Here is a 14,186-nt window from a genome sequence, read left to right on the forward strand (position 1 = left end):
CGGAGTGATGGTGGAGCGCCGGAGAAGCGTGAGGCCAAGGCTGCGCGACCAGTGAGAGCCTCGCCCGCTCCGCACCACCTCCGCGTCGTGAACTTCACCACTGCACTCCTCCACCATCACACGATCGCAGTCAGAGCATGCACAACTGGACACGGCACCACCACAGTCCTCGCCATGGAGGACCCGGCTGACGACGCCTCCAAGGGCGATGCCTACACCACCGCCAAACCCTCCAAATTCCACTTCAAATCCTCGTCGCGTCGCAAACGACACCACGACGACGACGCCGACAGATCCCACCGCTCCTCCAAGCGCCACCGCTCAGACCACTCCTCCTCGCACCGGCACCACCACCGGCGCAAACACACCTCCCGCCATCCAGACCGCCATCCAGACCGCCACCCAACCTCCACCGTCGACGGCACCTACTACGACCCCTCTTCGCGGCACCGCGAATCCCTCCTCGACGCCCCCCCATCCCCCAGCGCCACCACCTTCCGCGAATCGCTCTTCGACGCGCTCGCCGACGACGAGGGCGCCGCCTACTGGGAAGCCGTCTACGGCCAGCCCATCACCATCTACCCGGACTCGCGGCCGGGGCCCGACGGCACGCTGGAGCGCATGACGGACGACGAGTATGCGCAGCACGTGCGTGCGAAGATGTGGGAGAAGACGCATCAGCACGTGGTGCAGGAGCGGGAGGCGCGGGAGCGGGCACGGAGGGAGCGCAAGGAAGCCCGAGAGAGGGGGGACGAGGGGCTCAGGCAGGAGGAGAGGGAGCGCGAGGCGCTGGGGCGTCGCATGGAGGAGTCGCTGCGGCGCGGCGAGGCGCGGCGGCGCGCGAAAGAGGCCACGCGCGCCTGGGACGTGTACGGCGCGAAGTGGGCGGCGCTGGACACGCCCACGCCCGAGACTGAGACCGCGGCGGCGCCCGTCCGTGAGCGGATCCCCTGGCCCGTGTTGTCGGGCGCGCCGGCTGACGTCGACAAGGCCGCGATCGAGCGGTTTTCTGCGCGCGGCGCCGGCGTGGGGCGAGGGCGCGGGCGCGCTGCTCAAGGCCGAGCGCGTGCGCTGGCATCCGGATAAGATGCAGCGGCGCTTTGGGCAGCGGATTGACGAGCAGACGCTGCGGGATGTTACGGCCGTGTTTCAAATTATCGATCAGCTGTGGAGTGCGCGGCGGTAGCGACATGGCTGACACGATATCTTGGTCGTGGACGGGCAGGCTGGGGACATCACGAGCATGGGGTTGAAAGCTGAGTGTAACGCGCAGCCAGGAGACATCACGAACACAGGCTTAAAGCTAGATGTAACGCGCAATGCAGCAGCGAATGTGTCTTGAATGCTCAAAGCCAAAGTCCCCCATCAGTCGTGCCCACAAACGCCCCCAATGCAAATGAGTGCTGGATATCATGTAAATGCCAATGCGAGCGACCGCACCAAAGGAGTGAAGAAAGAAAAACCCCCCCAGTGAAGATGATGATGCTCGTAAACTTCGCTCCTCAGATGTCGTGGTTCCGCTTCTCCTCCAGCTCCAGCTCCTTCATGTACTTGACGAAGCTCTTCTTGTGGATCTGCCGCACGCGTTAGCAACAACACAATATAATGTATGAGAGTAAGGTCTTACCAGACCGGCGTACTTGCCGTCCCGCACCACGCAGATGTACCGCAGGCCCAGCTTGACAAAGCACTCGTACACCAGATCCATGGGCGAGTGGACATCGAGCGCGATAGGCGCCGGGTCAATGTACGGCGTGAAGTCGCTCGGGTCGCTCTGCGGCCTATCGCCGTCGTCGCTCGACGCCTGTGGTTCGCGGCCCGCGGCCCAGTCGACCTGGGGCGACATGAGGCAGAGCGTGTTCTCCTCGTTGTCGAGTTTGTCGAGGGCGAATTCGAGATCGGGGGCGGGGATCAGGCCGACGAGGACGCCGTGCTTGACGATGGGGACGCCGCCGTCGAGCTCGCCCGCCATTTGGAGCAGTTGCTGCATCACGCGCAGCTCGGTGGCGGGGATCAGCGAGTCGTCCGAGATGTCGATGATGCGGTCGGGGCGCACGCGCGAGGTGATGTCGCCGAGCTCCGAGGTGAAGATGGGGCGGACTTTGTTGTCGAGGAAGGGGTACGAGTTCATGTCGGTGAGGAGGTCGTAGATGCTGAGCGGTTCGATGGCGTCGGCGGTCCACTTGGCGACGAGGATGCCGAGCGAGAAGGGCAGAACGTGGTCGAGACTGCCGGTCAGTTCAAACAGAATGACGGCGAGCGTGATCGACAATCGAGTGACGCCGGTCATCGTTGCGCCGGCTGCGACCAAGGCATACACACCCGGGACCACGCAAGATCCAGGTGGCCCGTCAGCCTCACACTCGCCAAACACGCCCAAGTTGTTAAAGAACCGGAGTGCGAAAAGCTGTACAGTGTGGCCAATGAAGCGCCCGGCCAAACCACCAACAACCATCGATGGCACATAGATACCTGCGGGCACTTTGATTCCGAAAGTGATGATAGTTAGACCCGCTTTGATGACGAACGCGACGAACAGGACCCAGAGCACCGAGGGAATGTGCTCCTTTGTGGGACACAAGCCATCTCCGGAATCGGTGTAGGTGTCGCAAGGACTGGCCAGCTCGAAGAGAAGCTCGGTGACTGGGAGCTTAGTGTAGCGGTTCCAGAAGCTGATAAGGCCTGTGACGAGCGCTACAACAAACACCTCCAGGAGAGGGTGCTTCTTGATGACCGGGATGCGTCGGAACGTCCGGGCCCAGATGCGTGAAGCTTTGATGAACAACGCGCCCAAAACGCCGCCAACGCAGCCAGTGAAGACGAACGTGGCGAGCTCGAAGAACTTCCAGTCGAGGTGGTAGCGGACTTCGAACAGGACAATCTTCTTCGTGCCATAGGGATCGAGGAACTTCAGCGACAGCGCCGCAGCCTATTGAGGTTAGAGAGAGACTGTCTCACGCGGAGGGTACTTACAATACAGCAGAAGAAGGTCCTGAAGAGCGTCTTGGAGGGGAAGTAGTAGCTCACTTCCTCCAGACTGAACAGCACTCCACCGATTGGAGCGCCGAAAGCAACAGCTACACCACTTGCAGCACTGGCACTGAGAATCTCCCTGCGCTTGCCGTCGTTGTCGCTGTACTTGGAAAAGATACGGCATGCAATGTTGCCAATACATGTGGCGATGTGGACGTACTAGACAATGTTATTAGCGGAGGTCTGGCGTCCAATGCCGTGTGCACTCACTGGCCCTTCCTTGCCGAGACTCAGACCAGATGCCACACTCAATATCAGAGCCATGGTCTTGATGATTAGCGTGCGCAGTCCAAGATATCCGTGAAGAACGAAGCCGCTCAGGATGACCTTGACTTCTGCAACTCCACTGCCAGCAGCAGAGTAGTAGACCATCGGTGGTCGCACTTGGGCTTCGTTGATCTGCGTCTGAGGGCTCGAGCTGCGCTTGTGATTCTCGTTATCCTGGAGGGCTGAATCTCGGAGGTCTTCCGCTCCCAGATTCTCGTCAAGCGTGGAGAGCGAGATGGCTGAAGGGATGACGGTCTTGGTTGTGAGCGTCAACAAGCATGATGCCATGGACAGCAGAACAACCGATACAACATAGAAGCCGAACTGCGTGTGCACGACATCTAATCTGTCACTGCGGAAAACCTGCGACCAATGTACCCAGTCCTCGCATATCGAGGCCCCAGCGCAGCAGGCCTTGCGGCTGGAAAACCACTTCTTCGTGCAGTGGCCCTGCTTCAGGTCGAAGATTGTGCTTTCGGTGGTGTTGACGAAGTAGGCACATATGGCCGTGAGCACGCCGATGATGGCCACAAGCACCCAGCCCTGTGCGCCGTCAAACCAGGCTGCCAACCGCCCTCTGATGTCTTTTCGGCTTCGGAGGGCCTTCACGCGGTATGCGTCCGCGATGTTATCGTGGACCCAGTCTGTCGACGTGAACTGGTCATACCAGACCCTGTTGTCCTGCCACAGGGTCGTTTTCGCAGACTGCGTGCTCTCGTCCAGCCCCGCCCTGCGTTCGCCGAGGGCGTTCACCAGTCGCTGGCTGAACGAATGGCTGAACGACCCTGCTCTGCTCTTCATGCGGATGCCTGTTGGCAGGCCGCTGTTGTGTCGCTTCGTGCCCGGACGCGGGGTGCCCGGCACGCTCCCAGGCACGCTCATGTAGGACCTCGAGCCGTGTGCATGCCCCAGCAGCGCGGACCGTTCGGACAGGCCGCTTCTGGTGAGGTCAGTCTCGGAGCCGCGCATCGGGCGCTGGCGGTAGGCAACCGGCGACGTGGGCGTGGTGCTGCTGATGGTGTCGGCGCCCTCGCGCTGCTCGGCGGCATCATCGTCGTTGCCATGATAGTCCTCGATGCTACGGTAGGACCTCATCGACTTAGGCATGATGGGCGATGTGCGTGTAGGAGAGAGCAAGTACGGGGCGGCAGTCTGTTGTACCGGGGGCGCCTAGCCACATATCGCCGTCTCGAGGCAGCTACAAGGTCATCTGAAGATGGCGGTGTCGTAGAGGGTCCTCATGCTGGGCACCCGTCCCCACAACATTACAAGCCGCGGAGCCACTCTCGGCAGCCCTGCTGTTTCGAACATGGCGATCACAGCGCGTTATCTTGCGCGCTCGTATTGATTGTAGCACGACCCAGTTTTCCTGCCTCACAAACGCTGCAGGGCCTACGAAAAGCACGCAGGATTCTTTGTTTTCGCGTGCGCCGAGGCGCATTGCAATGTTGTCTCAGCGGCAAGCGCGTGATGTGCTCCGTCATGGGTTCAGGGTCCAATGGTCTGGGGCTACACCGAAGACAGCAAGGTGCGTCTGAAGTGGAAACGGCCAATGGCAACCAGAAGTCCAGTACACCCCACTAAGACGCCTGTTTGCCGTCTACAGCGCCGGAGGAACTGAGCCGGAGGATGAACCATCGCTCCGTTGTCTACAGTTTGTCCGGCAGCGTCCTTCAGTGCCCCTACATCTTGAGCTCGATTCCTGTGCTGTAATCCGAGCATATCGAGATCCAAGAGTAGCCTTTGACGGACTGACGGAGTAATCAAGCCTATCCCGAACCGACTCACCCTTGTGATACTCTTGACGGCGCCCAGAGATTCGACCTCGCATCGGATGACCGATCGACATGGTGAGTGGTCGGTCTTACGTTGGACTGCTGCAAGAAATACCTAATGCTTCTGCAGCCAACTCCATACGAGCAGTTCTTCCTGTTTGGTGATTCCATCACCCAGGACTCCTTCAACCAAGAGAGAGGATTCGGCTTTTCTGCAGCACTTCAGGCTGGTATGTTTTGGCGTGTTCGGAGCATCGACCTGGTTGCCAGTTTTTCCGGCAGTTCTGAGGCTCATCTGCATGACCCTGCATGCTGACGGAGGCAGACTACATTAGACGACTCGATGTAGTCAATCGTGGCTTTAGGTACGTCTCCAAGAACCCAGAACTCGATACATAAACTTTACCTAACAACCTAAAGCGGCTATAATACCCGACAGGCCCTCCGCGTGTTGCCCAGCATCGTGCCCTCTCCAGAGCAGGCCAAGATTCGCTTCCTGGTACGACAAACCCGAACTTGGTCGAGCATAGATTAACCATCCTAGACGGTTTTCTTCGGTGCCAACGATGCCTCGCTTCCGGATGCTCCGAATAAGCAACATATCCCCCTGGACGAGTACAAGGCCAACTTGGAGAAGATCATCACGCACCCGCAGATTGTAGCCCACAACCCTCGCATAATCTTGATCGCTCCCCCGCCGATCAACGAGCATCTATGGTGGCCGAGAGATCAATCGTCGGGATATGGCTCAGTTACAAGGACCGCCGCCGCCACCAAGCAGTATGCTGATGCCGTTGTTGAGCTCGGTGCAGAGTTCAAAATACCTGTTGTCAACCTATGGAAAGCTTTCATGGCAAAGACCGACTTCCAGATTGATGCATGGAAGGTTGGTGACTTCCTTCCAGGTTCGCTGGAGACAGCGCAGAACGACGCCTTGGTAGAGTTGATGTACGATGGTAAGCATTATGGTCGAGCAGCCAGCTCTAAAGTTCCCTAAACTGACCGGCATCTAGGTCTTCACTTCCATCCCGCTGGCTACCAAATTTTGTTCGAGGAATTGACAAAGGTTATCGCTGATGTGTGGCCCGATCAGGCACCAGGGAAGCTGCCAACTGTTTTCCCGGGGTGGAACGATGAAGATGCTTGGGCCGCTTGGACAGCATCGCAACAGTCAGCTTGAATGATCAATTAGAAATAAGATAGACAAAGCACGTTTGACTTGAACGCTGTACCAGTTTTCCATAGTAAATGTCGGTCGGTGGTGACGCGGTGACCTTAGCCCCGCCGAGCTAAGCTCCGTGGCGTGTCTCCAAACAGAGCTCCCGAATCGACAACACCAAACGACAGTCAACGTGCTCGCTACAACGACACGCACGATTTCCTCAACCGCTCCACCAAACACCTCCAAAACACGCGTTTCTCGTAACAACTTCAATTCCTGACGTTTGCGCAATTGTTCGCCAGTAGACCTGACACATTAAGTTCCCAGTGGTGTCTGTTGATTGCCTTCACAACCCAGTTTTGCAGTACACATCTCGTACACGGCTTGCAGCGCCTGTCGAATTTCACGTTACGTTCCAGTATTTGCCAACAGCAATCGCCTTCTAGTCCTCACATTAGGTCTGCCGTTCTGAATCACACTCCGAAACGTCTCAAACCACGAACAGCATTACAACAGAGGGATACAACGTCGGATGAGCTTTAAGGGCGGTGGAAGTGGTGGAGCTGCCGATTAAAGGGAGGGGAATCAGCTGGCAGGAGAGCAGCGGCGATACGGGGGCTCTTGTTGGTTGAGCGTCCCCACCAAGGGATGATAGCCTGGAAGGAATGGACCCGGAGAGTGTAGTGTTCCAGCCCCGCGACGACTTCTGGCAGTTTCAAGGCGAGATGCTGCGGGTGCAACAAGCCCAGGCCGAGCTGACAGACCGCGTCGCCCGCTTAGAACGCAAGCAAGATGACGATTCTCGTTTGAAGAACGTTTGGGGAACGTCCTCGCCATTTCCTTCCGTACTTGGTGGCACCCCGCAGCAAGGTACGCTAAGCGTGCTGAACCATTTCAATGTCCTCCTAATGTGGTCTCAGTTCCTTTACAGCAACCTACAGCCGAGCATTTCTCCAATTTCGACGATGACCAGTCCAGTAACCTCATCGGCAACCTCCAGCTCGACGCCGACGATGAGCCTCGACGAGTAGGGACAACATCTCGTGCCAACAGCGTTCGATTTGACGAGACAGCGAACCACGGGCACTGGGCTCATGCGTCAAGAACTTCGCTGGAGCTCTTACCCCGCTCTAGCAGTAGTCTCGGCGGGCATGCCTTGAGTGAACGCAGCTACTCACACAAGTCGGATGGCAGACAGAGCTCAGCGGGCCAATCTGTTCACTCGGTTACATCAGGACGAGCTAATAGCCTCACAAGTTACGGTCCGGCAACACCAGTGGAGATCCCAGGTCTGGCACCCGGTCTCTTCATACTCGGCTCTGTACCTTCCATTATACGTTGCTGGCTCGACACTAACTTCAGACACGATACCCTGTTGTATGCTGCTATTTGTAGTGGCTCGCATACATCTTATCTAGATTTGCATCTCATCAATCACCTCGAGTTCCAGGACCAGATCACTCGAAGCGACGATGGCACGAGGAAGATCAAACTGACAGTATATCTTCCTGAAGCTGTTCCCATCTTGACTTCAACTCAGTCTGAAAGCCCTGCTCCTCAGCTTCCTTCGATTACTGTTGAATTTACCGTGGTCGATGAATACGATGAGGCTACGCCAAAGGCTGTTCAGATTGTCATTGGGAGCGACCTGCTTCGAGCACACAATGCCGACGTGCTCTTCTCCACCAACCAATTGATCATGTACGATGACGACCGTAGCAAGCTCCAGGTCCCACTCGTGCGACCAGAGGACGAAAGCGCTTTCAAGTCTCTGTCGACTTCGCATGGAATCCGTCACACCGTCGAACCAGGTTCGGCATCAAAGACTGCAGCGATGAGTACACCGATACCAGTCGAACCCAAGGTGAAGTTTCTTGACTTGACCGAGACAGGAAATGTAGTTGCGCATAGTGCTGCAGAGGCTGGTACCGCGGATGGTTCTGATGATGGCGGTTCGAGCGGCCGGAGGAGCCTCGACCAGCGGCTCCACCCCGTTTCGACAACTTTCAGTCGGTCTGAGTCCAAGGATGCGCCTCTTCCAAGTCCTGTCACAGCGGCACCACGCCCTGGGCCTCCACCTGCTACGCTCAGCAGCTGGCGGCGTGATACAAACGAGAAGACAAACAGCGGCTCGCTGGACTGGGCAAACGTGGGTAGAACCACTGCGGCTCCGTCCGGCCAGCCGCGTCGTGAGATCAAGGTATTGCGGCCGTCAAGGTCGTCATCACGAACGTTCTCTTCATCGACTACTGCAGCTGGCACTGGACAGTCGCGCTATTTCGACGACGGCAAAAGGAAGGATGATGAAGCAGTAACAGGCGCACCTGCACCGTCTCTCAGCCGGGCAATGTCAGGCGAGAAGGAAGAGAACCAGCACTCCGGCACGAAGCGCCCTGCCAATCCCGTGGGTGGTGCTTCTGCTTTCGCTTGGCTCAAGGGTGGATCGAGGTGAACGTGTTGCATCGCCGGTGTTCTCTTCCTGTTGCTCCACACAGACACTGCGATGTTGATGTCCATAGCGGCACGCCGATGCTGACAGTAGTAATAATAACAAGAGACTTCATTCTTCCTACACCCATGCACGCCAGTGATGCTGTTTGTGAAGTCAAGCGGCCCTACTTTTGATGGTTTCATGCAAGTTGCAGGCCTCCATGCGGCCGACAGGTCCGTTGCTGCAGATCGAACCTGCGTCGCCGCGGCACGCCGACTGGTGCCAGGGCTTGCGCAATCACTGTGACCTGCCTGCAGCACGCGCTCCAATGTTCAGGTGTCAAACGGCCAAGCACTGGTCATCGACACGGTGTCTGGCCGGGCACAGGCCGTGCGCCTGCATGGATGTCTCTCAGCCTTGCGGTGCTAAGCGAGGCGTTTAGTGTCTGGTTTGCGGACGAGCAAACTGGAGCGCGGTGACGGAGGAGTGCGATTTCTTCAAACCACACCGCCCCTGCACGCTCTGCCCCGCCGATTACGCTTACCCGACACATACACCGCCTCCTGCCTCACTTTCCGCGCGAGCAGCTCGCCCACCACTGGCGCCGGCACGCGTTCCCCCAGCACCGGCCATTCTTCGCCCGCCTTGTCTGTCTTGGAGCTGTCGAGGCTCCGGGCAGGCCTCAGAGCTTCACAACGGCCTCCACCAAGAAACGGAAGACGGTGACCGCCGCGCAAACCAGCAGCTCACAGTCCGGGCTGCGCAAATCCTCGCCGTCCTCGAATGAGGGCTCGCCCGCCGCTTCGCTTCGCTCGTCCCCGCATCCATCGACATCACCGCCGCCGCGCTTTCTGCCGCCCCACATGAAGGAAGCAGTCAAGGAGGCTTCGCAGGAGAACAGCAGCACGCCCGGCGTGCGCGGAGAGAGCATAGCCACTGGCGCGAGTTCGCCGAGTGAGGCTTACGCCAACCTCTCGCTTGAGAGCGCCGACGGCTCCATGACCGACTCCTCGGAGCGCACGCGCGTGCCTTCGTCCGACAACGGCCAGCGCCCTGCCCACCGCGCTTCTTCGCCCGCCAAACGCCTGCACTCGGACATGGACGACGCCAGCAGTATGGATGTCGACTCGCCCGCTGCCGCCAACCCTCGCCGTGGTAGCAACCAGTCGAGCCCGCGGCCCACGAAGCCGCTCCCCGCTGCCACTGCCCTGCAGCGCAGCGCCCGCGCAACCTCGGTGGAGATGGCAGACGCGTCCAGCGACAGTGACCGCCCGGAGTCTGCGTCGCCGGCAGACTTGCCCAGCCTGGACGACCAGGTTGCGGCCGTCATGAACATGATGAGCGGCGAGCTCCAGGAGGGGCAAGAGGGCTACGTTGTATCTGAAGCCTGGCTGGAGCGAGTGTTTGCTCGGACATCGGAGGGAAAGAACAACCCGAAGGAGTACAGCAAAGAGGCTACCGAAGGCCCAATCGGACCCGTAGACAACTCGAGACTCGTCGACATCGAGGCTTTGAATGCTGGCTTGGTCGACCAGAGCGGTGCGGATTTCGTACCTTTGAGTAAAGGGTTGATGCTGCACCAGAATCTCGAGGTGCTGCCTGCGAAAGCCTGGGAGCTCGTGGTTCGCTGGTACGGTCTCAAGGATGGTAGCCCTGTTATTCGGCGTTATGTGCAGAACACCGTGCCCGATAAGAGCAGCACCAACCTGCTGTGGGAGCTCTACCCGCCTATTCTTACTATCCGCAAAGTTCGCAAGGCTGCAGCGACGCCAACAGAAGAAGCAAAGTCTGCGCAACGCATCGTCGCTAGCAGGAGCGACAACTTCCAGAAGTTTCTTGGCGTTGCGAAGAGGGCTGCTGGTATCGATGTCAGTAACAAGATGCGCGTCTGGAGGCTACTCAATACAGCTCCCTCCGATGAACCCCAGCCGAAGACACAGCTGCAACCATCTGGCATGTTGACACCCGACGCCTCACCGCGCGGCGGCTCTCCTGCTGCCGGCGAAGAGACCTTGCGCTTACCTCTGATCATGGATACCGCGAGCTTCACCAGGCTAGCAGTTGGCACCGAGCGCGAGCAAGTAACAGGGAAAGACGACAAGGCCAATGAGGACTCAAATCCTTCATTGTCTCTTGACGCTGCCGGCCTCACACAGGATCAGGTCATCGTTCTTGAAGAGGCCGACGAGAAAGGTGACTTCATCACGGATACGACCACAGTGTCAACGAAGTACAAGACCGCAGCACAGCTCAGGGAAGGCTTGAAGAGTGGCAACACTAGTGGCAGGAGTACGCCCACTGGCGGCCCACTCACACGAGGCAGAACGCGCAGCGGTAAGGTCCGCGGGCAGACTGGGTTGACAAATTTGGGCAACACTTGCTACATGAATTCGGCGCTCCAGTGCTTACGCAGCGTGGAAGAGCTGAGCTTATATTTCCTCAACGACCAGTGGGAAAGGGAGGTGAATAAGGTCAACCCCATTGGCTACAAGGGACAGATCGCGAGCGTGTATGCGAATCTGGTCAACAGTATCTACAGTGTCAACGGCTCTTCGTCGTTCTCGCCCAAGCAGTTCAAACAGACCCTCGGTAGAGCCAACAGTCTGTTTAGCGGCTACGGGCAGCAAGATTCGCAGGAGTTCCTGAGTTGGCTCATTGATGCGCTTCATGAGGATCTCAACCGCATCATCACCAAACCTTACAAGGAGAACCCTGATTCAGATGATAACACATTCCGTGATCCGGAGGCGATGAAGCAGTTGGGCGAGGTATATCGAGCGAACTACCGCGCACGCAACGACTCTGTCTCAACAGATCTTTTCAATGGGTTTTACAAGAACACTATGGTGTGTCCTGAATGCGATAAGGTCAGCATCACATTCGATCCGTACAGTCAATTGACCTTGCAATTACCTATCGAGCAATCCTGGTCACACACGATCACCTACGTGCCTCTATACGGCAAACTTCAGCAACTCGATGTTGATATCGATAAGAACGCCACCATCAAAACGTTGAAGGAGTATGTTGGCAAGCGATTTGGCGGTGTAAAGGCCAATCGACTTATGGCTTCCGAGGTCTATAGTCACAAGTTCTATCGTCATTTCGACGATAATGCTACGATCTCTGAATGCCAAATCACGACCCGCGACGACGTTTACTTTTACGAACTCGAGCATGCTCCGAGCAACTGGCCGGCCCCTAAGAAAAAGGCCAAATACAAGTCGTTCATGTCGCACTCTTCTGACGAAGACATTCCCAATTCGGCATCTCCGCTTCACGACAAGGTGCTGGTTCCCGTCTTCCAGAGAGGGCCAAGTGCGTCATCGTACAGGGGTTCATCGTACGCAATGGCACTGTGGCCTTTCCATATTGTTGTAACTCGTGAGGAGGCGAAGGACTACGACGCTATTCTACGCAAAGTGCTTGCAAAGGTTGCACAGTCTACTAGCCGTCCTATCCTTACAGAACTCGGTGGCAACTCTTCTGACCAGTCTCGTCCAGGGTCGGATGTTGTTCTGACGACTGAAGAGGATGCATTACCTAACAGCGATCCACGTGTCAAAGATGGCTCTATCGAGGGCGAGGACATGGTCGAAGTAACAATGACGGATGCGGAGGTACCTGTTGCTGGCACCGCAGGCCACGCTGAACTTCCAGAGGTTCTTAAAGATGGTGCCTTCATCAATCCAGAGTTCAGGCACCTGTTTGAGATTAAGTACAGCCGTAAGGGTAACGAGTTTGTGCCGACCGGCTGGAACTCGATTGATCATCAAAAGGCGCTAGACCCTATCTCGAAGCGAATCCCAGTACCTTCGGAGCGGGCAGACTCCGAACAATCCTCCCGCGCAGGCAGCGAGTCATCGAGCGAGGAAGACGCCAACTCGCCTCATTCGGCGGCTGACGCTGACACTGAGGCCGCTATCGAGGAAGCGAACGTCAGCAGCGACGATGAGATGCCGTCCATCGAGCTTGTCGAACCTTCTGAGCCTTTGAAGGGCGGTCGCCAGAAAAAGAAGAGTAAGAAGGCCAGAAAACACGAGCGCAAGCTGGAACGTAAACAAATGAACAACAAGAATTGGAAGGCGAAGAAAACTAGGGTACCGGAACAGCCAGTTTTCGCAGACGACCGCAACGACGAGAACGAGGGTCTGATTCGTCTCGGGGAAGCTATTGTGCTGGACTGGAACCCAGAAGCCTTCGATGCGCTTTTCGGCGGCCTGAATGCAGATGATTCTCGTGGTATGGATGTGCTGAAGACCATCGAGACATTTGACGACCCTGAGATCCGGGAGAAGAAGGCCAAGCGCATTGCTCGTAAGAAGAGCGGGATCACGCTGGATGAGTGCTTGACGGAGACCTCGAAGAGCGAGACGCTGTCCGAAGACAACCCGTGGTACTGCAGCAACTGCAAGGAAATGCGTCGTGCGACCAAGACTCTCGACATCTGGACAGTACCCGACATTCTCATCTTCCATCTGAAGCGGTTCAGTGGGTTCCGGTCGTTCCGGGACAAGATTGACGACAAAGTCGACTTTCCAGTCGAGGGCCTCGATCTCACTGGTAAGGTTGGTTTCCCCGAGGGCAAGGGCCTGGTGTACGATCTTTTCGCGGTTGACAATCACTTCGGTGGACTTGGAGGGGGTCACTATACAGCCACTGCTCAAAACTTCTTCGACAAGCAGTGGTACAACTATAATGGTATGTATCGAACTCTTCGCCTTAGTCTCCTTTACAACTGTACTGACTTGAAGCAGACTCTTCAGTATCGCTCTCGTCAGGCCGGGAAGCTGTGACCAAGGCTGCTTACTTGCTTTTCTATCGTCGACGTTCTAGCAGCCCTTTAGGACCAGAGTCCCTTCAGAACATCGTTCAAAAGGATATCGAGGGCGGCTCTGATGAAGACTCTGATACCGAGAACCGATCGCGCTCACCGGCGGGAAACGGCTCGCGCCTCGGCGGTTCGTCCCGCAATGGGTCGTCGAGAGTTGGCGCAGCAGGAGCGGGAGCCGTAGTCCTGCGCGGGGATGGCTCAGCCCTTTCGGCAGCCGCAACCCCTCAAGGGAGCCTAGCAAAGAGCGGAGCAGATCTCGGGATTCTCGACGGTCATAGTCCGCCCGATTACTACGACGACGAAACATTAGGCGATGACGAGGGCTTCAGTGGTATCGATACTGAGGGAGGGATGAGCGGTCCGCACGCCCCTGCTTACATAGACGAACCGCAGTGGAGCTTCGACACCCTCAACACCCGCAGGAATGACTCAGACGATGCCTCGTCCAACGCACCCGCCTTGGGCTCGGACAGTGGCGAGTACCTGGCAGAGCGCATGTTAGAGGACTTTGGCGATGATGATACTACATACCCCGGCACATCAACGCCTTTGCACACCTTTGAACCCGTGTCCGGGGTTGATGACGACGATGTCAAGGAGATCTATATTCCGAGCGTCTAGGAACCGCTCTTCGAACGTCTCGTTGATGTCTGAACGACCACCACGGAGGGAAGAGAGACTGTC

At 57.3% G+C, this 14,186-nt stretch overlaps 4 protein-coding genes across 4 annotated transcripts; 3 read left to right on the forward strand and 1 right to left on the reverse strand.

Moving 5' to 3' along the window:
• The first annotated feature begins 22 nt into the window (after positions 1–22).
• Positions 23–1,332, forward strand: C7974DRAFT_396582 (uncharacterized protein). Its single transcript, XM_046142088.1, has 2 exons — positions 23–962; positions 1,003–1,332. Exons 1-2 carry the CDS (start codon positions 175–177, stop codon positions 1,184–1,186), a joined length of 972 nt encoding a protein of 323 aa, XP_045996491.1. The 5' UTR covers positions 23–174; the 3' UTR covers positions 1,187–1,332.
• Positions 1,333–4,808, reverse strand: C7974DRAFT_396584 (chloride channel). Its single transcript, XM_046142089.1, has 4 exons — positions 3,244–4,808; positions 2,974–3,192; positions 1,628–2,929; positions 1,333–1,574 (listed from the first exon to the last, which is right to left on the reverse strand). The coding sequence occupies exons 1-4, from the start codon at positions 4,405–4,407 to the stop codon at positions 1,503–1,505; spliced, it is 2,757 nt and encodes a 918-aa protein (XP_045996492.1). The 5' UTR covers positions 4,408–4,808; the 3' UTR covers positions 1,333–1,502.
• Positions 4,809–4,884: 76 nt separating this feature from the next.
• On the forward strand, positions 4,885–6,416 carry C7974DRAFT_396585 (SGNH hydrolase-type esterase domain-containing protein). Its single transcript, XM_046142090.1, has 6 exons — positions 4,885–5,150; positions 5,206–5,305; positions 5,401–5,440; positions 5,496–5,574; positions 5,620–6,031; positions 6,089–6,416. Exons 1-6 carry the CDS (start codon positions 5,148–5,150, stop codon positions 6,253–6,255), a joined length of 801 nt encoding a protein of 266 aa, XP_045996493.1. The 5' UTR covers positions 4,885–5,147; the 3' UTR covers positions 6,256–6,416.
• Positions 6,417–14,123, forward strand: C7974DRAFT_361139 (uncharacterized protein; the record flags this gene model as incomplete). The annotated part of the gene is made up of 5 exons (XM_046139704.1): positions 6,417–7,107; positions 7,158–8,685; positions 9,005–9,058; positions 9,156–13,369; positions 13,423–14,123. Exons 1-5 carry the CDS (start codon positions 6,903–6,905, stop codon positions 14,121–14,123), a joined length of 6,702 nt encoding a protein of 2,233 aa, XP_045996494.1. The 5' UTR covers positions 6,417–6,902.
• Positions 14,124–14,186: the final 63 nt, after the last annotated feature.

Source organism: Boeremia exigua, assembly GCF_020726555.1.
Source record: "Boeremia exigua strain MPI-SDFR-AT-0100 chromosome Unknown C7974scaffold_7, whole genome shotgun sequence".
Taxonomy (NCBI): Eukaryota; Fungi; Ascomycota; class Dothideomycetes; order Pleosporales; family Didymellaceae; genus Boeremia; species Boeremia exigua.

Bases quoted from the DNA above. Each gene is read 5' to 3' on its own strand.
- C7974DRAFT_396582 (XM_046142088.1), top strand. From the start codon at position 175: ATGGAGGACCCGGCTGACGACGCCTCCAAGGGCGATGCCTACACCACC. The intron at 963-1,002 runs GTCGGGCGCGCC...GCCGCGATCGAG, and splicing joins CGGATCCCCTGGCCCGTGTT to CGGTTTTCTGCGCGCGGCGC.
- C7974DRAFT_396584 (XM_046142089.1), bottom strand. From the start codon at position 4,407: ATGCCTAAGTCGATGAGGTCCTACCGTAGCATCGAGGACTATCATGGC. The intron at 3,193-3,243 runs GTGAGTGCACAC...AACATTGTCTAG, and splicing joins GTCTCGGCAAGGAAGGGCCA to TACGTCCACATCGCCACATG. The intron at 2,930-2,973 runs GTAAGTACCCTC...TAACCTCAATAG, and splicing joins GGACCTTCTTCTGCTGTATT to GCTGCGGCGCTGTCGCTGAA.
- C7974DRAFT_396585 (XM_046142090.1), top strand. The intron at 5,441-5,495 runs GTACGTCTCCAA...AACAACCTAAAG, and splicing joins GTAGTCAATCGTGGCTTTAG to CGGCTATAATACCCGACAGG. The intron at 6,032-6,088 runs GTAAGCATTATG...ACCGGCATCTAG, and splicing joins GGTAGAGTTGATGTACGATG to GTCTTCACTTCCATCCCGCT.